This window comes from Dermacentor silvarum, chromosome 9, assembly GCF_013339745.2.
Source record: "Dermacentor silvarum isolate Dsil-2018 chromosome 9, BIME_Dsil_1.4, whole genome shotgun sequence".
NCBI lineage: Eukaryota > Metazoa > Arthropoda > Arachnida > Ixodida > Ixodidae > Dermacentor > Dermacentor silvarum.
Window position 1 is genome coordinate 23,312,583 of NC_051162.1, and position 22,788 is coordinate 23,335,370.

General features: G+C 48.0%; 1 protein-coding gene across 1 annotated transcript; it reads left to right on the top strand.

The window, feature by feature from the left end:
• The first annotated feature begins 498 nt into the window (after positions 1 to 498).
• On the top strand, positions 499 to 2,883 carry LOC125940426 (uncharacterized). Its single transcript, XM_049656547.1, has 2 exons — positions 499 to 657; positions 2,662 to 2,883. Exons 1-2 carry the CDS (start codon positions 515 to 517, stop codon positions 2,852 to 2,854), a joined length of 336 nt encoding a protein of 111 aa, XP_049512504.1. The 5' UTR covers positions 499 to 514; the 3' UTR covers positions 2,855 to 2,883.
• The last annotated feature ends 19,905 nt before the right edge of the window (positions 2,884 to 22,788 follow it).

The following is a 22,788-nucleotide window of genomic DNA, read 5'->3' on the forward strand; positions in this document are numbered from 1 at the left end:
TATGTAGTCAGAGCGTGAGCTGTTTATACATGACTCGTCGCTAATTCTAGCGTAATCGCTTGTGCTCGCGTGCATTCTAAAATGTGCAACTCTATTCACACCACGCATGCAATCTGATTACAAGGTTCTGCGACAACATAGACAATAGATGAATCGGCAACAACAATCGAGAATGTCTGTATACACGTTGGCGCGCCTTGCGCCAAGCGATAACTTTAAGCTACCAGTTGTCAGCAGGTGAAACAGCCGTCACCGAAAAAAATTAAACAAAGTACGCGTGTCAATATTCACTCGGGTAGTGCCAATCAGTTCTTTCACGCATTCTATAATTAAAGAATGCCACAAAAAATGTTTTCATTTTATCAGAAATGTCATTGCGAAAATGTTTTCAATAGCCCAGTTCTGCGTTTTTATGCTACAGTGTTTCCAAAGTTCCCTACCCCGCAATGAATTTTTTTTGTACTGTATATTCATGAATGATTTTTTTCTTCTATTTCCAGCTTAAGGATCCGTTATGAAGCCCACCACCGCAGCCGTTTTCTTCGCCATTTTGCTGTGTGGCGTCGTCATGACCGTCGGCCAAGCGCATCCCGCAGTCGTCGTCGGCGGTGGATCGTACGGATGCAATTGCCCCATGCTGAACGTGATGGCAGCAAGGTGCGTGCCCCCGTTAGCCGATACTCTATATGTTGAGGAACCGTCACAGCTATAATCTCGAGTGATTTGGATAGAAGGCTGCTGTAAAATTGCACGGCCTGTTTCGGCCTGTTGAATTTAAAACTGAATCTTGGTATGTCTACCTCGGGATTAAACAATTTTGAGCTCCTAAACAGGTGTTGACATAACTAGAAGCCAACTTTAAAAATAATTTGGTACACCTGAGACAAGTGAGAGCAACGGCATAACCTTTAAAGCCGTTGAGTTACTCGGACTGCTCTTTTAAGCGCGATCAATTAGTACAATAGTTATGTTCTACGAGACAAAATTTAGCATAATAATTTTGAGGCAAAGTTTGCATTAGAGAACTTGCAGAGCGTGCTTAGACACACCGAATGAAGTTGTTTGCTTGTCGTTATCTTTTTCGTTAGCATTGCTTCTGAGCTGTGAACAAGGCCAGCGAAGTACAAAAGAATTGACGTCACGGCGTGCTTGTGCGCCTGTACTGCAGCCTTATCAATCGTTTTTTAAAGCGCGAAGCCCCCATACACATAAAAGCAAGGAAAAAGCGACCGACCAAGGTGAATATAGCGTACATCAGCACCTTCATTGTGAATACCAAAATCGGCATTGGTCCTACATAACAATATACAGACCAGCGTTAAACGCATATGTTTCTCTATGCTGAACAGGGATGCAAACACGCTCGTCGGCTTTCAATGGACATGCGGGCATCCTTCTTAAGAAATAAGATTAGGAGCACTTACATCGAATCGCACAAACGCACGCTGACGTTATTTTTCATATTTCGCGGGCTTTTTGCAGAGTTCTTAAAAAAAAAAGCTCACTTAAGACATACAGACATGGAGGCAACTACATTGGCTGCTTCTGGGCATGCTCTAGAAATGCTTAAATGTGACTTATGCCCTAAAATACACGTTTAAATTTTCGAATAATTAACATACTCACAGGCTAGTTAACGGGAAGAAAGGAAACCCAGGGCCCAATTTTTATTGCTCATATCATAAGAAGCCAACAAAAAGAGACCCCAAGGACAGCATAGGGGAAATTACTTATACTTATAAATAGAATTAAGGAAATGATAAATAATGGAATTGAAGGTGGATGAAAAATCAACTGGCCACAGGGGCCAATTGGTACGATGCTCGTACCAATTGAGCTACCGTGGCGGCGTTTTCCCAACCACTTTCTGAGGTCTTTATCATTACCTGCTGGAACTAAACCTGGGAGTGTTACCCAGCGCCACTACTCATGGCCTTGACGCCGGATGTGGAACATCCTTTCTGCTGCAGGCGTCACGCGTACGTGATCTTTTTGGCTGAAGACAACTGGTTAAAAAACCCACACATGCTACCGGAAGGCATCAATGCTGCCGGATTCGAGACCCTCGTTATGTAATGAACATTTCAACATTATGAACATAATGAGGCCTCGCTATGTAACGAATAGGTCAGGTATGTCGCTGACGTGCAGAGCAACAGCCTCACACACGTTCCCGCAACACCGGCACATCAGTCACTTGAATTCTTCGTTTGTTGTCAACCCGAAAACAAGGACCCGATGTGCCTGCCGGTGCAGTTAGGTTTTATTATAAATTTTAGCTTAGTCGCTGCGTCGATTATTGTTTGAGCAACGCATGTCCAGGTGATTTTGTAATCGCCTGCAATCGCCTCGTCATTGGCTTCGTAGACGTGGCCTGCGGTTAACATGAGATTTCCCTTCAGGGTAGCGCCGCGAAAGAAGGCGTACGAGCCTCGCAGTTCGCGGAATGCTGTCGTTATGATCAAGGGCCCAATATTTGTTGCCTAAAACGAGCAGCACGCCAACCTCACGCGGCAATTTTGAATTAGCGTTGCACTGATTTACACTCAGCATTCTGATTTTTGTTGCACCGCTTGGTTCCAATACATATGTGAATGAAATTAATAACTCATGTTTTGCGTTCCGCCTTTTGTATTCTAATTTTTCAAATGTATTTTGCAGGCAATGTTGCGGCACGGTGGGAACATGCTGCCTCAGGGCCGGAATGGGCTTTGGAGCTTATGGCGGACATCTTGGTGGCGTCGGATACCCGGTTCTCCCGTACGCTTCTCATGGATTGGGCATGCGCAGGCCTGTCCTCACTCCATTTGGTCACGGCGGCCTGCAGCTCAACATTGGTGCTGGACTCGGTTGATAGGAACGCTGACACTCTTGAAATTATAAATGCAGTTACATACCAGAGCCTCGTGCTGCCTTTTTTGTCACTCGGTCCACACATGACCTATTGGCAATGCACACAGACGGTCGCGCCGCATAGTGGCCAGCGAGAGAAATATTTGAAAGACTATCCGCACAGTCAATGACACAGTGTTACCGTGTGGCTCTCTATGCGCGGGCGCGTTTCTGTTTTATTAACAGCTTCTGCATACGCCATCGAAGAAAAAAAAGTGTTGCGTGCCTCAGTCCACCAACCGAGCAGCGAAGGATGAGATAAGCCTTCGTTTGTTTCCGCTGGAAACGTATCTTAAAAAGAAGTCGGCGGTGAAGCTCCGGATCGGCAAGTCTGTGACTCCGCCAATGAAAGTTTGTAGCGCACACTTCGTCGCCGAATACTTCTTCTAGAGCAATATCGGTTAGCAGAATGCTAATCGTGAGATGTTCACGAAAGCATAAACCTTACGCTTTTACGTTGTGGTAGTTGTAGCTTACGTGAACGGCACGTTCAATGCGGCACGAAAAGACAAGGTAACAAATTCGCGCCGATGCCTTACGACGTCCGAACGCTACCGCTACAGCCAAATATTTGTAAAATAGGGCTGCCCAAACGCTCTCGCAACAGCAGATTATTTGTAGAGATATTTAGGCAGCTGGTGTGTGGTTTTCAAGCGTAACTGACGGAGCGTAACTAGGTTCGGAGCTTCGCGCCGATCGCTAGCTCTGTGGCATATTTGCTTGCACTGACCTTTTTTGATTGATTTCAAAACAAGATTGGTGGTATTTTTCTGGCATAAACCAAAAACGCTGCACTGCTGCCGTAGCGTTCGTTCTAGATACGCTTCGCGTCGCATACATCCTTCAGTAAGGTTAAGGGCATCATTCGCCGCAGGGGGGGGGGGGGGGTGCTGATGTTGAAGTAGGCGGGATGAGCCTGGCATACATAGCCGGCAATTGTTCCGCCTGATCCTCCTTTGAGTTGAGATCAGGGGTGTGTCACTAGGTGTCGATGAGCCCGTGTCTCGCAGGAAGGCTATCATCAATCGCTGCGCTCTCTTCCTGATTGCCGCTGGCCTTCCGGGGGAAAACGACGGCTTCAAAGGTCCTGTGCGTAAGACCGCTCTTTTGCAGGCGGTCGACCATCGCTTTTCTTTCTGTGTCAAGCTGCGCGCATAGCCAAATGAAAATATTTGATGTCGCCAATGTCACCAAAGAAGGCACAGAGTATGGAGACGCAAAGCCCAGTCTTGAATAACCAAGCTGGGGTGTACGCGGAGTCGGTTTTGATGCGGTGCAACAGCGTCGCTTCTTCGCGAGTAAATTCATGAGTCATAAAATAGCAAGCACGCACGCACTTCTCGTTATGCATGCTTTTGGTTATGTAGCGGCATTCTGCAGCCGATGAGAATAAAATCTGAAAAATAAGAATACACTCGGCGTGCGACGAGAAAGATGAGAAAAAGCCACACGGACGCCGCAGTCGACTATTCTGATACTCTCTCGGTCCGCCATCATGGATCGCCTCGCGCGCCACCTGTAGTTCTTGTGCATTGCGAATAGACAAAAGACAAGCGTTAGTAGGCCCAAGCACGCGCACTTGAAGAGCAAGCGTCCGCTGTTGTTGTCGTTCGTTTGCACAGGTGGCGGATCGGCCAACAGTAGGGCGGTTTTCACAAAGTGAGTCAAATAGGTTTAAGGGCAAAAAATAATTTAAAAAAACGATTTTACAGGGGAGAAACCTGTTATTGCTCAGTGTTCAAAGCAGAATGGATATCATGCTAAAGTGAATCGAAAAATAGTTAACAGTAATCAAATTTGCTTTTTAAGGAAGACTGCCATTGGGTGTCAAGAATGAAGTCATTCAATGCATTGCAAACATTCTAGTAGCTTTACTCTAACGTGGAAACTCCAAGGGAAAGCAGGACGGGAACGTAAATGCTGGGGTCAAGCTTGCTTATGGGAACGTCAAACAGCCCCCTTTCTACTGAGAAAAATCCTCGACAAGCAAGGAGAAAGTGGTCAATTGTTGCCGGCTCAGCGCAATGTAAACCCAAAGCAGATAGCGCCGAACTAGTCGCGTGTATACGTGTCAGGACGCTGCAGCGTAGCTTCGAAAATGTAACCTCAAGATTGCATGTTCGGTAGTATGATTGGCTCCAGGCGAATACAGTTGAAAGTCGCTTTAACGAAGTGATGACCACGCTCGAAATATTTCGTTAAAACGGGAAGTTCGTAAAATCGAGAAAATGATTTTTTCGGTATTTTGAAATCTGAAATTGTAACGTAGCGACACCAGAAAGCTACCACGGCATTGTATTTGCGCTAACCCACGCCTGCGCGTGTGAAAAGTCCGAGAGGGCGGCCCGAATTGCTTGTGCGATGTAGGCCAGCTAGACGGTCACGTGAACATTTGAAAGGCTGCCGATATGCAATGATGCTGGCACAAAGATCGTGACTAGGGCGCCTAACGCGATAGCGTTAGAGCACACGCTCGAAGAAAAGCCCGTATGTGCCAGAATTAGAAGGAAATCACTATTTTTTCCCTAATTTATTTCAGGAATGTCTTCGTTAAATCAGGTTTTGTGGCCATTAATTTCATTATGTCACAGCTGTCCCCGATTTGTCGTCGGCGCGAAGTCGATCGACGGGGTAGACAAGCTGGTTGGTCGTTCCGTACTCGAGCGAACACAGTGAAAAGAGTCAGAGTCGGGAGTAAACAAAAGAACAAGATAGTTATCGGCTGATAAATATACACAAATGAATAAAAGAAAATAATAAAAAAACACAAGACAGACTAACACACCTGAACTTAATAAAACACAATGAAGACAGAGAAATATGATGAGCAATTAACAATACATATACAAATGAAACAGTGCGAGGATCAATATACACAAGAATACACTTATCAGTATTTCACTAAAACAAAGTTCAAAAGAAAACAAACGATGTCATACGCGTGGCCGGGCAGCAGCAGCAAGTCCTTAAACCGTGAAGTCGGTACACAAAGCTTTCCCGAAGAATGCTGGCGGTCCGATCTTGTTGAGGTGGATGCGAATTGCTGGGCTTGGTTTCCCGGGAGTCTAGATTTGACATCTTCTCTCAAGCAGGTTGAGCTAACTTGAGGCGAACTACCGTGAGCTTCGTTGCAGACGTTGGTCTGTCGTCTCGTACGTCAACTAGTTCCTCGGAGTTCCGACGTGGCCAGGCGGCCCAGGCGATACTGGACGGCACTAGCCCCCCGACGGCTTCTCAGCAGCGCATAGGTTCAGCTTCTAGACTAATCAGCAGGGCCCAAAACCTGCGCTCAAATAGCCTCTCCTTTCCCTAGTTCCCTATGTAGGGAAAGTGCCGGTATGCAGAGTTCTAATTAATTCACGGCTCCTAGCTCCCAACAGTCTTGGCCGCGCCCTTTTCACCATGGACGAAAAACGGCCGATTCTCCTCTCTCCCAAGGTCAAAGGCCAAGGTACGAGCCCGGCATACCACGCGGACGTACACGCATACTTCTGGGTCCGTAATCGGCGTGTCGCGTCTCGAATCGAGATGGCACCCCGTGAGGCCACGACGCTTTTGACGCCCGAAATTCGGCGTGTCGCTAATCGAACTTATACGCCGCATAGTGAAGACCCCACGTTTTCGACGCCCGTAATTCGGCGAGTCGCTAATCAGCGTCAAAACCATTTGAAAACTCTCGAAAATATGTCGCTCCGTGACAGTCGCTAATCGAAACCATACGCCGCATAGTGAGTGCACCACGTTTTTGGCGGCCGTTAATTATTATTTATTCATTTATTGTACCCTCAAGACCGAGGTATTACAGAGGGGAGTGGGTAAAAAAAAGAAAAAAACCATACATAAGTAACTAACAAAGCAGCAAAAGTGGTTTAGTTAATACAGAAAAACTGATTAGTTAATAGTATCAAGGAGCGATGATGTCGGATATGGCCGAACGAAACTTTGAGTTGTCCTTGATTGCAACAACTGCGCCGGGAAGGTGGTTCCATTCTTGAGAGGTCCTGGGAATAAATGATTCTTGACAGGTTCTGGTGTGGCAATGAATTATTCAAACCTTATGGCTATGGTCAATGCGAGAGGAAATGTAGGTAGGAGATGATATAAGATTAACGCGCAGGTAGGAATTATGGAAATATAGTTTATGAAATAAAGCAAGGCGAGAGCACTTACGTCGGGCGGAGAGTAGAGGAAGTAGCAAGGAATTTTTCATCGAAGTTACGCTTGAGGTGCGACTATAATTACTACAAATGAAACGCGCAGCATTGTTTTGGATTATTTCAAGTGATTGAATAAGGGTTTGAAGGTGAGGGTCCCAGATGGATGAGGCGTACTCCATTTTTCTCCTAATAAGCGTTTTGTATAAGATTAACTTCAATGACATAGGAGCAGAAGAAAAATTTCGGCGAATATAACCTAGCATGCGGTTAGTATTGTTGATTACCTTATCGATCTGTAATGACCAGGAAAGTGTCGAGGTTATATGGACGCCTAGGTATTTATAGGATGTTACGGCTTCTAGGGGAGTATTATTAAGATAATAGTTCTGCGGAGGAATATTGCTACGAGTTACACGCATACATTTACATTTACTTACGTTAAGTTGCATTAACCATACGTCACACCAGTTAGAGATAGCGTTAATATCGTCTTGTAGGAACTTGTTATCAGAACTGTCCGAGATTTCACGGAGGATAACACAGTCATCTGCGAAAAGGTAAATACTAGAAGAAATATCATTGGGTAAATCGTTAATGTAAATTAGGAAAAGAAGAGGGCCTAGAACTGATCCTTGGGGCACACCAGAGTCTACGGGGCTAAATGGGGATATATGGTTATTTGACGCAACGTACTGTGACCGATTAAGAATAAAATGTTGGAGCCATGCAAACAGGTTAGTATCAAGATTAAGTTTGGTAAGTTTAAATAGAAGCAATCTATGACACACTTTGTCGAAGGCCTTGGCGAAGTCAAAGAAAACACAGTCAGCGAATGAACCTTTGTCAAGAATAAGATGAAGGCTGTGAGTAAAAGAAAGAAGTTGAGTTTCGCAAGACAAGTTTTTTCGGAAACCATGTCGTACTTTAGTGAAAAATTAATTATTGTCTAAGTGCTTTGCTAAATGCGAGTACAAAATATGCTCAAGAACCTTACAAGGAATGCTGGTGAGAGAAATGGGGCGGTAGTTGAGGGCCGAATTTTTGCTGCCGGGACTTGTGAAGTGGGACCACCTTCCCGACCTTCCAATCTGCAGGGAGCTGATGGGTGTCTAGAGATTGGTGAAAAATTCTTGAAAGTAGAGCAGATGAATAAACAACAGTATTTTTCAGAAATTTTGCGTTAATCAAATCAGCAGCAGGACTTGATGACAACTTTAGACCGTTAATTACATTTTGGACCCCAAGAGGTTCAATGATTATAAAATCCATAGCTGGGTAATTGCAACACTCAAAAGTTAGAAGCACAGGATCAGTACATGCGACGAAGTTGTTACAAAATACAGAATTAAGTACACGGGGACATACATCATCGGGTACCGGTGAACCACTGGAATCGATCAGCGTGACCGCATTATCTTTTGAGGGGTTAATAACACGCCAAAACTTTTGGGGGTCATTCGCAAGCATTTTGGGCAATTTGTGTACGTGGAATGCCTGTTTGGAAAGTTTTAAAGCCTCTATGTAGGTATCGTTTGCCCCCTTATAAGCATCCCATTTCGAAGCCAGCGCACTTTTATTTGCTATTCGATACAGTCGTTTTTTTCCGGTTGGAAAGCCTTTTTAACTGGGAGTTGAACCAGGGCTTCTTAACATTACATGATATTTTACTTGATGAAATAAACTTATCGGTGAGCTCGTATATTTTATTTTTGAAAACGATCCAGCTCTCATCAACAGTGCGATCATCAAATTGGCTGAAAAAAGGATTAAGAAAGTTAGCTAGCTCAATATTAATATCGTCAAAATTTGCCCTGTCAGTGATAAATTACTTTTTTTTCAACTGGTTTTAACACAGGCGACAATATGTTGAAAGAAAGACCCAGGTGATCGCTTAAGCCCGGTAAGCATGAAACATTGGTAACCATGTCAGAATGAGAGCATAAGATTAAGTCAAGGATGTTAGCAGCGCTGGCTGAGATCCTTGTTGGTTCCAGTACTAATTGCGATAGGGAAAATAAAGAGCAGAGATCAAGAAAGTCATTACTTTGCGAAGAAAATGGAGAACAGCACGGAGGATCAGTAGTCCAGCATATGTTGGGGAAGTTGAAATCCCCCAGTAATATAATGGGGTTTGAAGGATGCCGCAAAGTAAGTGTGTTAAGCACATCGTGAAGCTCAGCGGTAAAAGTGGGTGGGTAGGAGGGAGAGCGGTGGCAAACAACGATCGTAATTTATACGATGACCGATATCAACGCAAGCACACACAACTTCAAGGTTACAGTGAATGTGGACTTGATGACACAGCAAGGACTTTGAAATAGCGAGTAGTACGCCTCCGCCTTGGCGAGCAGTGCGATCGCAACGGAAGATACGGAAACGAGACAGGTCAAATATTTCACAATCTTGCACTTGAGGTTGTAGCCACGTTTCTGTTAATGCAATAATACCAGCATCACAGCTATCGACGAGCGAGTCAAGTGCTTCGCGCTTGCTAATAACACTTCTGGCGTTAGCAACGAGCACTGAGGCTTGTGCTGTTAAAGATATACCGTTGCCCCACGCACTTTCCTACGTAGCAGGCTGATGACGTGGATTGTCAGGTACGCGTGCGTGATCTGGAACAACACATTTAACCTGCTAAACGCTGTCACTTGTTGGATCATACATGAAACATTTCCTATCAATGAAAAGCTGGTTAAAACGTAGTTTAAATGAGGGGAAACAGGCTGGTTTTTACCAAATTCGAGAAGCTTTTTCCTAGCGAGCCTTGTCGCAGGCGAGTAGACCTCAGATACTGAAATGTTGATACCTTTCAGCTTGCTGGGCGACGAAAGCAAGCTCTCCTTAATTTTAAAGTTCGATAGTTTCATTATAACAGGCCGACACTTCGTGTTCGAAAAAGTCCCAATTCGATGCGCCCGTTCAACTGAGTTTGGTGGTAAGGCACTTCCCATCGCAGACGATAGAGCATCTAGGGCTTTCTGTTCAGTTTGCAGCCATGATTCACGGGAATCGGGTATGCCGTAAAAGATCAAGTTATTACGCCTTGATCTGTCCTCCAAGTCATCCAAGCGCGAGACTATTGTGTCCTGCTGCTTTTCCAACCGCTCGGCGCTCTCTTGAATTATGGCGAAATCATTGCAAACAATGTCTAGTGCATCAGATTTACCTTCAAGCGATTCAAGGCGGCGGAAAATATCGGTTAGCTTGCTTTCAATTGCGTTTTGGCTAGTTTTCACAACCTTCATATCAGGACTGACCTTTAGCAAGCTCAACTGTCGTCTTCTTTATGTCTTTAAGCATGGATAAGACGGTGCTCATCTGATTATACTGGGGTTCGGAAACACTACACGAGGCAGGGGCATCCTCAGGTGACTTCTGCACCTTTGGAGTCCCCGGGTTTTCCTCGACATCACCGCATTGCAACAACAACAGCACCACATCGAGGCAATCACACACAGTAGCATGTAGGACAAGTGGGCATGGGAGCAGCAAAAGGGAGCGATTGTCACTCCGTTTAGCATACAGAGCCAAAATGTTACGCACCTGTGGAGCGAAGAAAAGTTGCGCATGAGGCATTGTGCACCGATTGCTGCTCACATGCCCACTGAAGGAGACGCTCATCAGCAAGCTGCTTTCGAAGGGGCTGGGAAAGGGCGGTAAATCAGCCGATGCTGTCGTTCTGGAAGCGATGAGGTGTCCGTCTAGCGGCACATCCAGGAAGGACGGAAAGTTATGCAGACCACACGTGGGGGTGACGAACTCTTGCCGATCGCGGGCAGCATCAACGCAGCCGCCTACGGTAGGGCAGATATGGATGGGCGCAGAAGGTGAAGCAAGGGCCAGCATCAGCAAAATCTGTGGAGCGAAGAAAAGTTGCGCATGAGGCATTGTGCGCCGATTGCTGCTCACATGCCCACTCAAAAACCAATCGAACTCTTGAAAATATGCCGCTCCATGACACAGCCCCCCGCCTTCAGAATATTATCACATAATATTCTCCTACAAGAGTGGCATTTTCGAGAACAAAAACAAGAAAAAGAAGATTGTTCCATGTATACATAATATAATACATCGAATAACAACGTGTACCATGCAAAAAAAAAAATTCAGCACAACACCATAATTCCCCAACTCAACTGCAGAATGACCCGAATAAATGGCACTTGAAATATCATATGTAGCACAAACGCCATGAACAGTCTGCCCACTCTACACCCGTGATCAATACATGTACTAGTGAAACTGCAAAAAAAAAATCTTGCGCCAGGAGGAGGAGGAGGAGGAGGAGGAGAGGAGGAGAAGGCAGGGATGTTAACCAGAAATGCGTCTGGTTGGCTACCCTACTCTGGGGGACGGGAAAGAGGGAATAGAAAGATGAGGTAGAGAGAGGAGGGGGGGGGAGGAAGGACACGGTGAGCTCGCGCACGCTCGCGGAGGGCCTGGGGAATTCAAAGGCGTTCACATAGGCCAGTCGTCCTCAAGTAAGACAACAGTGCCTTCACAGCTTTGTGGGCTGACGAGCGATGGGGACGGTCTTCAAGGAGCACCTGCACGGACAACGGTCGATCGTCAAGTCGTCGCAATGCGTTCGATAAAGTTTGTCTTTCCGACTGGAATCGATCGCAGTGACACAATAAATGTTCTATGTTCTCTTCGCTGCCGCAGACGTCGCACGTGGCACTTTCGGTCATTCCAATCAAAGCACAGTACGCCTTCGTGAAAGCCACTCCCAACCACAGCCGGTATAGAAGCGATGCCTCACGTCGGTGAATCCCGGGTGGAGGTCGGAGTTGGAGCGAAGGGTTCAGTTCGTGTAGCCTCGTGCGCCTTATATTTGGGGTGTTCCACTCTGTTAAAGAGAGCTTGCGTGCCAGGTGACGAAGCTGCCTTCCAGCGTCTGTCCTGGAAAGAGGAATGGGAACGCTGTGTTGTTCTTGATGTGACTCTCGGGCAGCTTTGTCAGCAAGATCGTTTCCACTGATGCCGCAATGGCCAGGTAGCCATTGGAAAATAATTTCGTGGCCTTTCTGTTTGACGTCGTGGTGAAGTTTGACAATTTCATACGTTAGTTGTTCGTGAGCTCCACGTCGGAGAACTGCCTGCATACTTTGTAAAGCCGGTCTCGAGTCGGAAAACACGGCCCATGTACCAGGACTCTCTGAGTCTATAAATTGAAGAGCACTGCGCAGAGCCGTGAGCTCTGCAGCCGTGGACGTCGTGACATGTGAGGTCTTGAATCGGATTGTTAGTCCTCTCGTCGGTATAAACACAGCACCGCCAGAGCTGGTCGATGTAGTCGATCCATCCGTATAGACGTGCACGTGACTGCTGTATCTCTCGTACAATAGAAGTAAGCTCAATTGTTTTAGTGCTGACGGTGATAAATCTGACTTTTTCTGAAGTCCTGGAATTCTAAGTCGGACTTCAGGGCGGCACAAACACCATGGAGGAGACACCAGCCTGACCGGAGGTGCGTACCCCGATGTAATCGAGGCACGATATGCACTGACAGTTGTGCTATATGACGTGCGGGGTCTTTCCACGGTGAGTGCGGCGAGGTGGTGGCAAGGGGTCCGGGCAATGTGCCTGACATGTGCACGCATTGCCTCGACGGCGATGTGCGTTGTGATGGAATAATCTTGAGCAATGGCGATAGTTTCAGCCGTTGACGCACTGCGTGGTACTCCAAGGCATATCCTAAGAGCTTGCGCCTGAATGCTTTGAATTGTACGCAAATTAGTTTTGCAGGTGTTGGATATAACAGGTAGGCTGTACCGGAGGAACCCAACAAACAACACCCTGTATAGCTGTAACATGGGTTGTGTGGATACCCCCCAGTTCTTTCCTGCAAGGAACTTGAACAGATGACAAATAGCCATCAGGCGCTTTTTCACGTGGTTGACGTGAGGAGTCCAGGACAGATCTCTGTCAATCACAACTCCCAAGAACCTGTGACTCTTGCTGAACGATATCACTTGTCGGTTGATTGATATGCCGTATGCAGACATTGGCTTCCGCGTAAATGCCACCACTGCGCACTTTTCCCACGTCACCTCCAGTCCTCGTTTACGAAGGTAGCATGATGTCGATGAGGCCGCCTTCTGAAGCCGAGCGCGAAGCTGAAGCCGTGTCACCCCCGACGTCCAGATACAGATGTCGTCGGCGTAGGTAGAGAGTCGAACGGTGCTTGGAAGGTTCTCGATTAGTCCAATAAGGGTCAGATTAAAGAGCGTCGGGCTTAGTACTCCGCCTTGAGGGACTCCGCGGCTACTGTAATACTGGGGTGTCGGGCCATCCCCGGTGAGCACGTAGAATGATCGCATCTGTAGGTAGCTGCGAACCCAGAGGTATGTCTTGCCACCAAGTCCTATTACTTCTAGCGCTTTAAGGATGGCTTCATGGGTGACGTTGTCGTAAGCTCCTTTAACGTCTAGAAACAAGGCAGCAGACAAGCGTTTACAGGCCTTCTGTAATTCGACATACGTTACCAAATCGACAACGTTGTCTATAGACGAACGGCCGCGCCTGAATCCTGTTAACGTGTCTGGGTAAATTTCATAGTGCTCTAGGTACCACTCCAGTCGCGTTAGAACCATCCGTTCCATTACTTTGCCTACACAACTTGCAAGCGCGATCGGACGGTATGACGAAATGTCCAAAGGCGACTTGCCAGCTTTGAGGAGCGGAATCAGGCGACTTGATTTCCATTCCTGGGGAACGGTGCCGGTCTGCCACGAGTCGTTGTACAGGAGCAAGAGTGCCATTCGAGCTCGTTCACCAAGGTTACACAAAGCGCGGTATGTAATGCCATCTGGTCCTGGGGCTGAAGAACGCCTGCATAAAGCGAGCGCAGCTTCAAGTTCGTCCAGAGAAAAAGGGCACTCCATACGGGGATCACGTGAGGATGGTGAGTGGTCAGGAGTCTGCGTTCCAGTGGAACTTGCTACACCGGCAATCCTCCTACAGAAGGATTCTGCGACTTCAATCTCGCTGCATTGTAGGTAAAGGGCGAGGGAATTAAATGGGTGGCGCTGTCCAGGGGTTGCACGGAGGCCCCGAACAGTTCTCCATATAAGAGACAAAGGCTTTCGGGGATCCAGAGACTCGCAGAAAGACGCCCATCGTTGTGAAGCCAGCTTATTCATTCGACGCTGTATTTTCTTCTGTATGCGTCTGGCCACTCTCAAATCATGAATGGACTTTGTGCGCCTATATCTTCGTTCCGCACGGCGTCGAAGTGCACGAAGTTTCTCTAGCTCGATGTCGAATTCGGTGCGTTTGGAGCTTTTCAGAGTCGAATGTGTGGCAACCTGTAAGGCACCTTTTATTGCGTCCCCTAGGCTGGATGGCATCTCGTCTCGACAGCGGTCTTCCAGGATTGATTTAAATTTCGGCCAGTCTATGGATTGGACGGCACCGGAGCACTTGGAGCTAGTCAGCCCCTCAATCGTGAGATAAGTTGGGATGTGGTCACTTCCCCGCGTTTCCAAGTCCGCGAACCATTTAACTCTTCTGTTAAAGGAGCGCGAAACAAAGCTGAGGTCAAGACAGCTACTATACGCCGTTCCTCGCAGATAGGTGGGGCTTCCGTCATTTAACAAGCAAAGTTCTTGTTCAGAAGCAATCGACACCAATCTTCTGCCCCTCGAGTTAATCTTGGAGCTCCCCCAGAGGTAATGGTGGGCATTGAAATCCCCAGTGATAACCCATGGCTGTGGAGTCGTTGTCAAAATTTCCCGTAAGCGCTCGCAGTTTAGACGACTTGATGGTGATAGGTAGGCTCCCAGAATTGTGAAGGTGACCTTGCTCTTTTTCACAGTCAAACACACGTACTGGTTTTCAGTGTCAGGTGGCACTGGATGATGAACATATGTCAAGTCACAGCGTATGAAAACAATGACCTTGCTCCATTGCCCCTGGGTTGAAGACGTAATGCACTCATACCCGGACAGTCTGATCGGGATATGACAGGTTTGGCTCACAAATGACAATAATGGGAAACTGATTTACGAATACAAACTGTCGAAAATCGGACATACGCGACTTAAGTCCTCTGGCGTTCCATTCAAAGACAGATGCATTCTGGACCTCCTCTCTGAACGATGACTTCTGGCGGGCCATTGCTTTACCCTAGGGCCGCAAGCACTGGACCCAGGGCGTCCAGCACCTGCAGCGCGCTCTGCGCCGCAGGGGTTTTCATGTTGCTGAGTAGAACTCGCATAGCATCCATCAGTGACCGCAACATTATTATAACTTGGCGATCATCAGTCGTCGTTGGAGCAGTGGTTGGTGAGGGTGTCGATGGAGGTGGCATTCGAGGTGTCTCCGTGGCAGGTTGTGCACTTGGAAGTGCGGGCCACTCTTCGGGATGATCGACACTTGACATTTTCTTCGCTTGCACGGCATCTTGCATGTTCGCGCTCCGCGTTGATGGAGCAGCCGTTGTGGCGGAAGACGTTGTGTTGCTTTGTGCGGTTTTACGTTGCGCTTTTCGGTGGCGATGCCGTCGCCGTCTAAGTGTAGCGGCAGCCTCGCGGTGTGTGGAATGATCCCGAACCATGCGCTTTAGAACCGCGAATTCCTTCCGCACCCGCGGGCAATCCTTCGAGGAGGCTTCGTGGGAACCGCCGCAATTAGGGCACTTCAGGACGGTCGCGCGGCAGGCGTCTTCCAAATGGGACTCTGCGCACCGTGGGCACACGGCATTGTTCGCACAAACGCTTTTTATGTGGCCAATCTTGAAGCACTTGTGACATTGCAGGGGCTTCGGTATGTATGGTCGAACTGGATGGCGGACATGACCAACTTTGACGTGAGAGGGAAGGCAATCTCCCTCAAACACAAGCTTCACGCAGCGTGTGTTTCCGAGTCTGGTAAGATGAGCGATGAGCGTGCCTTCAGTTGCTGGCTTTATTAATATTGGCAAGTCGTCGCTCGAAATGGAAATGTCGACGTCATAAATGACGCCAACAGCGCCGTTACCGCCAGTAGCAATCTGTGGCCGCACTTGTACTTTGTCAATTTCTGTGACATTCCGAAGGCTTTGTAGTGCGCTACGATGGAAAACGTCTACAGCCATGACATTCTTCCGTGAGTTGATTCTCACATCTTTAATCTCATTCGGTGCAATACCCTCGAGTAACGTTGAAAGGACCTGCCTGTTCAGGAGCCGCAGATTGGTCGTGGGGTCCACGGGCAAGAAGAGCACAGTGTGCGGCCAGTGCTGTGGTGTATCTTTCACGGTGGAGACACTTGCCGGCGATGACGCTCGCAGTAGTCTTCTTTTTGCCTTTCGGCTCATGACAACCTTGAAGTCGTCGTCCGAGGAATCGTAGCTGTCCGAGTACAGCTCGGTGGCCTCGCTGTCCGTGTCACTTGACTGGCTCCCACGTTTCCTAGACGTAAGCCGGTCTGACGGCTGCGCGCCAGGAAGGTCCTCGGAAGTATCTTCGTGGATTGCCGAAACGAGGGAGCGGCAGCTCCCAGAGATTGCAACGAAACAAAACGAAAACGCAGACAACAGTGCAAGCCAAATCTTGCGCCTAATACGCGCTCAAGACTACCAGAACATTCATGCATTGCAAAGCACTTCCACGCACCAATTGAAACGCAAAAATGCTTTCGTCCTCCAAAAACACGTGCGAGGCACGCACCAGCGCTTTGCTCCTTTGTGTCCGCGCAAGACACGCTTTAACGGAATGGTACAAACAATTTCTGACAGGCAAGGCCACACAACGGCTCCTTCAAATAAAACGACCCACTCTCAAAGAAAAAGAAAAAATGTGGTTGATCCCTCTTATATAGGAATCGGTATAGAACACGAAAGTGAAACGTGTCTTCACAGAAGTAGTGTAATGTTTATTGCACATTGATATATAATGTCTATTGGTGTTTTGTGGCTAAAGCGCCCTTAGGCGTTGATGCACCCACGCTGACGCCTGGTGGCACGTCTCCTCCATCACGACTACCAACGTCGATGACCATGAGCAACCGTCGTGCATATGGAAGCTGCACTACGCTGCACACGCTAGCACAACGCGAAAGACGAAGCACGTAACTGACACACTAATACAACGCGCAAGACAAAGCACGTAACTGAATCGTCACCGAGTCAAATCAGCGCGTACAGCGCGTCGTAATTGCAGCCTCCGCGATCAACTTCAGAAACATTTTCAGAGCTAATTGCGGAGGCCACGCTCCGCTGTGCTGAGTACGGTGAACGCCACCTAGGTGGCGTTGGTAGTGCTTCTTGATGCCAGCGTCCCTTCGAATGCTGGCATTGAGGCGTCGTAGTGCTGAGACCACCGAAGCGTTCACTGTCGGTGCGCGTTAGTGTCATAATGCAGTACTTCTCTTTTCTGCTCGTAGGCGGCGGCACCGCCCCGAGCAAGAGCGCGGGTACACGGAGGAGTGTTAGATATATAAGGCGCGTCTGTGTAGCTCTCTGCAAATGCGTTTGTGGCGCAATGGGTTAAACGCTCGGCGATCTATCGTCGCGGACCGAGAGGTCGTGGGTTCGATTTCCAAATTTTGCATGTTTGTGGAACTTTTTCTTCTGGTTTCTTTCTTTGTATTATGTTCGTGTACATTGTAAGAACGTCATTCCGTATTTCCGTATGACGTATTTCCGTGACGGAAATACGTGTCACCAGATTTCCGTGACGGAAATACGTCAGTGAAGTCTTGGTGGACCCCGGCATAAAACACTTTCGTGTTAAAAAAATCTCGCGCACCCTTCCGTAAAGTGAAACTCGTACTCCAACATGCCACTACAGGATTCGACCAAATAACCTGGACTTGACGTTGCCAGGGCATCTCACGCAAAAAGAAGCCTACCTACTAAGGAAATAACGACATATCGAGAAAACAAAGATTCAAAAATTTCTGCGCGCACACACCAGCTGTCTCAGAATATCGGAGAGCTTCCAAAACAATTACGCAAAGCTCGAAACTTGCTCACTCAAACGATCTCTAGTATCGGAGATCTCCAAAAAGCTTAACCGAACACGGAAAAATAAAGAAACACAAACTGTCTCTACAAAACTTGCGTCAAATCCTTAAGCCGTACACGAGGCGGGCGCGGTTTGACAGCTCGTCTGGTCAACGAGGGAATACAAAGCGTACAGCGGTCATTCTCCTCGCTGCCCACCCCCGACACTTCACAAATAGGCAGCATGCCGTTTAGACATCGCGCTGCGACTTCACTGACGCGTGTGACTAATTTGCGTTGACGCACCCGTTCTCTCTCCTGTGACATGCCTTGCACAGCTTGCAAAGAACCGAACGAGGGGGAACATAATGGCCCCTTGCTTTTGTCCGCCCCCGCGCCGAACGGCCCTTTTCTCTCTTCCTCACTCGGCGTTTCAGACGCGCGATTACTGGAAACATTGCCAGCGACACACGTGCCTTTCGAAGTCCCTGACTGCGCTTCCCACATGGTTTAGCGCCTTTTGTTCTATTCGGCTGCGTTGCCATCTGCGACACCGCTTCTTTCTCTTAGCACGCTTGCTGGTGCTAATTTCCGAGCCTTCCGCTCGCATCTCGTGATTATCGGCGCACATATCGTTGGTCCCGATTTCCGTCTCCAACGCACAGTCTTACTGATTACTAGGTGAACCATTACCCTCATTACTACTTGGACTGGCGGAGATCTTCAAACACCTCGGGGCAATGCAGCTATTCTCGTTTGCGCACCGTAGCTCTAATATCTGGGAGCTGTCCACTACTGCACTGTCCTGCCCGCATGGTGCCTCAGCGCACTTTTCTGAGCCATTGTACTCTCCACTGGTGCTCTTGCCCAACGAGTTTGTGTCCCCTCGGACTACTACTGCAAGAGCTACCTTCGTGACGACCTCTCTGGATATCTGTGCCGAATCGTCTACAGCCACACTAGCTGCTTCTCTAGTATTCCCTGGGCACAGTATCTCGTCGTGCTCAATCCGGTCCCCATCAACGGGTGCCTGAACAACAACGTCCCGGTCTACGGATCTGGAATCATCTGTGAACGTGCATTAAAGCACACAAGGATTAGCCTCTCTTTCTACCATCGGCAGAACCATGCGTGCGACTTCTTCGCACTTTCCGTGCGCGACTTCTACGGGCGCCTTGCATTTCAGCTGCTCCTCCCGTACTTCTAGGTGCTCGTTGCTAGCCCTGCTCCTGTTGCCACTTTCATTAAGCTGAATCCTTAATTGTAACAACTGTATTTCGCGCTCGTCGGCTTCTCTCATCGCCACTCGCTCTTTCTCCTTTTCCTCTCGGGCCTGCCCCTGCTGTTCCGCAACCCATGTCTTCAGCTCGGCGCCCTCTAGGCCCAACTGTTTGCCTAGTTCTACCCACTCTCGAACTCCATTCTGTCCAAAATTTCGCTACTGCTACACCACCAAACACCGTGCGCTCACAATTCGCATGCACATGTTTTCTTCACCGCACAAGAATGTGTCAGTAGCACTAATCGATCAATCTCCACGATTATCGTTCTCCCTTCACCATGCTGCTTTTGTACAGAACGTCCTGTTCGCGGACGCCAGTTTATGTCACAGCTGTCCCCGATTTGTCGTCGGCGCGAAGTCGATCGACGGGGTAGACAAGCTGGTTCGGTCATTCCGTACTCCAGCGAACACAGTGAAAAGAGTCAGAGTCGGGAGTAAAAAAAAACAAGATATTTATCGGCTGATAAATATACACAAATTAATAAAAGAAAATAATAAAAAACACAAGACAGAATAACACACCTGAACTTAATATAACACAATGAAGACAGAGAAATATGATGAGCAATTAACAATACATATACAATTGAAATATTGCGAGGATCAAAATACACAAGAATACACTTATCAGTATTTCACTAAAACAAAGTTCAAAAGAAATTAAAGTTCAAAAGAAAACAAACGATGTCATACCCGGGGCCGGGCAGCAGCAGCAAGTCCATAAACCGTGAAGTCGGTGCACAAAGCTTTCCCGAAGAATGCTGGCGGTCCGATCTTGTTGAGGTGGATGTGAATTGCTGCGCTTGGTTTCCTGGGAGTCTAGATTTGACATCTTCTCTCAAGCAGGTTGAGCTAACTTGAGGCGAACTACCGTGAGCTTCGTTGCAGACGTTGGTCTGTCGTCTCGTACGTCAACTAGTTCCTCGGAGTTCCGACGTGGCCAGGCGGCCCAGGCGATACTGCACGGCACTAGCCCCCCGACGGCTTCTCAGCAGCACATAGGTTCAGCTTCTAGACTAATCACCAGGGCCCAAAACCTGCGCTCAAATAGCCTCTCCTTTCCCTAGTTCCCTATGTAGGGAAAGTGCCGGTATGCAAAGTTCTAATTAATTCACGGCTCTTAGCTCCCAACAGTCTTGGCCGCGCCCTTTTCACCATGGACGAAAAACGGCCGATTCTCCTCTCTCCCAAGGTCAAAGGCCAAGGTCGAGCCCGGCATACCACGCGGACGTACAGGCACACTTCTGGGTTCGTAATCGGCGTGTCGCGTCTCGAATCGAGATGGCACCCCGTGAGGCCACGACGCCTTTTCACGCCCGAAATTCGGCGTGTCGCTAATCGAAATTATACGCCGCATAGTGAAGTCCCCACGTTTTTGACGCCCGTAATTCGGCGTGTCGCTAATCAGCGTCAAAACCATTTGAAAACTCTCGAAAATATGTCGCTCCGTGACAGTCGCTAATCGAAACCATACGCCGCATAGTGAGTGCACCACGTTTTTGGCGGCCGTTAATTGGCGTCAAAAACCAATCGAACTCTCGAAAATATGCCGCTCCGTGACACAATAATTCGGGTTGATGACAAGGTTGAACCCTTTGTGTACCTGCCGGGGCATGGAAATTTCGTTAGATCGGGAACTTCGTAAGTGGTTTGTACGAAAGCTGGAACAAATGCTGCAATAACTTAAGGAGCAAACCAACGAGCGAACTAGCGAACAAACGATCAGGGCGTGGAACGGGCGAACGTGTGAGCAGGCAAACTAACTCACTAAGAAGAAAACGAGCCAACGGTCAAGAGAACAAAAATTGGAGGACGCTTAAGCTTCGACTTTAAGAGTGGAACGCGATAGCGTTATCAGGCGCGTTCACATCGCATTTTTTTGTTTCAGTGGGCTTTACCGCAAGACGGAACGTGGGAAAGCCAGCTTACAAAGACCAAGCTTACACCGGTCCCTTAAAGTCGGCTTCACTTTTAATCAGAAATGCATTGCTGATATGATTTTTTCCGCCACCGACGCCGACATCTACGCCGACGCTGGATTTCCTGCGACACGGGGCCCTTAATGCTATCGCGTTAAAAGAGACGAGCGAAGGTTACGGCTGCGTTATTAGGGCGCCAGCGCTTACTCGCGTAGCAGATTCAAATAACCCGCCAAAATTCATTGCCTTCTACACGTTCTACAAGCAGCCATCGGCTACAACTCGGGTGTGTAGCAAGCACTTCCGCGAGGAAGATTTCTGCTATGTCGTTGGGGCTGCGATGTTCGGTGAGTAGCAGAAAGCGCTCACCGAGAAGCTCGCCCGTGCACGCTGCCCTGTTAATGTCATGAAGATTTGGTCTATGAACTTGTTGATGCTAGATTCTGGCAAGTTCGCCAGAATGGAAAGGGGACGATAGGAAGCACACCCAAAAAAAGGCATGGCATATGCTCATGTTTGTGTTAGCACCAAACAATGAATGTGTTGGATTAACAAAAAAGAAGCAGCGGGAAAATTTCTCGCTGAGAAGACCGATAAACATACAGTGCGACGCAACTTCAGAAATAACGATAATAAAACATCCGAGAAATTAAAATAAAATAAAGAAAATTATTGAATCGTTGCGATGGCACATCACGAGTCGCCGTATAACGTCGAAGTACCTAGTTATAGCGAAATTATTTTTTGAGCAGCTCTGATAGCGTCCACGCAACAATGGTTGCGAGTGTGCTGTCAAATGTTCATATGCCGCGGCCTAAAGCTCACGGCACGGTGTCAAAACGCGTTCGCAGCGAAAACGAAACATTGTGCGCGGACATGTATGCAGACGCGCAGTCGGTCGCTGCGAACCCGTACGATCGCTGCATTGAGGCTTCATTCTGGTATGCTCCACTTGGTTATACAGACAGCACACTACAAGAACTTATTTCACATAGACGGTTCTCAGCGACTGCCTACCTTTTGCGCAAGAGGTTGGTTCGGGGGGACTCCATCGCGGCGACCGCGCGCAATGAGCGTTCACTGTACGTATTCAGTGAAGAGATAGCGCCTCTAAACTATTCTGCGCTTTCTTTTACCCAAGATTAATATTTTGACAGTAAGAAACCTCCCCCGTTTGGAAAGTACTTGCAAAAGTGGCCAGGAGGGCGCCCACGTGGTGTTTTTATTGAGCGCCGACTGCCAAACCTATGAGGAGCGCGCCGCGTTATCCCTCACACTGCGCAAGTGAAGCGCTTCCGACAGATGGCGACTCCGTAACTCCCCAACATCTTCCGCCGTGGTTTCAAGATACAGCCGCGCGGGCGGCCGCTCGTAGGGAGCCTAGATGTAGATCCCGTGGACTTTATAGAGACCCTCATGGCGACGACGACGCCGACGGAAGAAATTCACCTACAGGTCCATATAATTGCTATCACAATAACATCGATTGTTGCCTTGAAAAATACAAGGTAACAGGTTCACTGCACTGATCGGAATACAACGACACTAAGAAAACTGACAAAAGAGATGACCACACAGCAATCGTAACGCATTAGGTAATTTCCT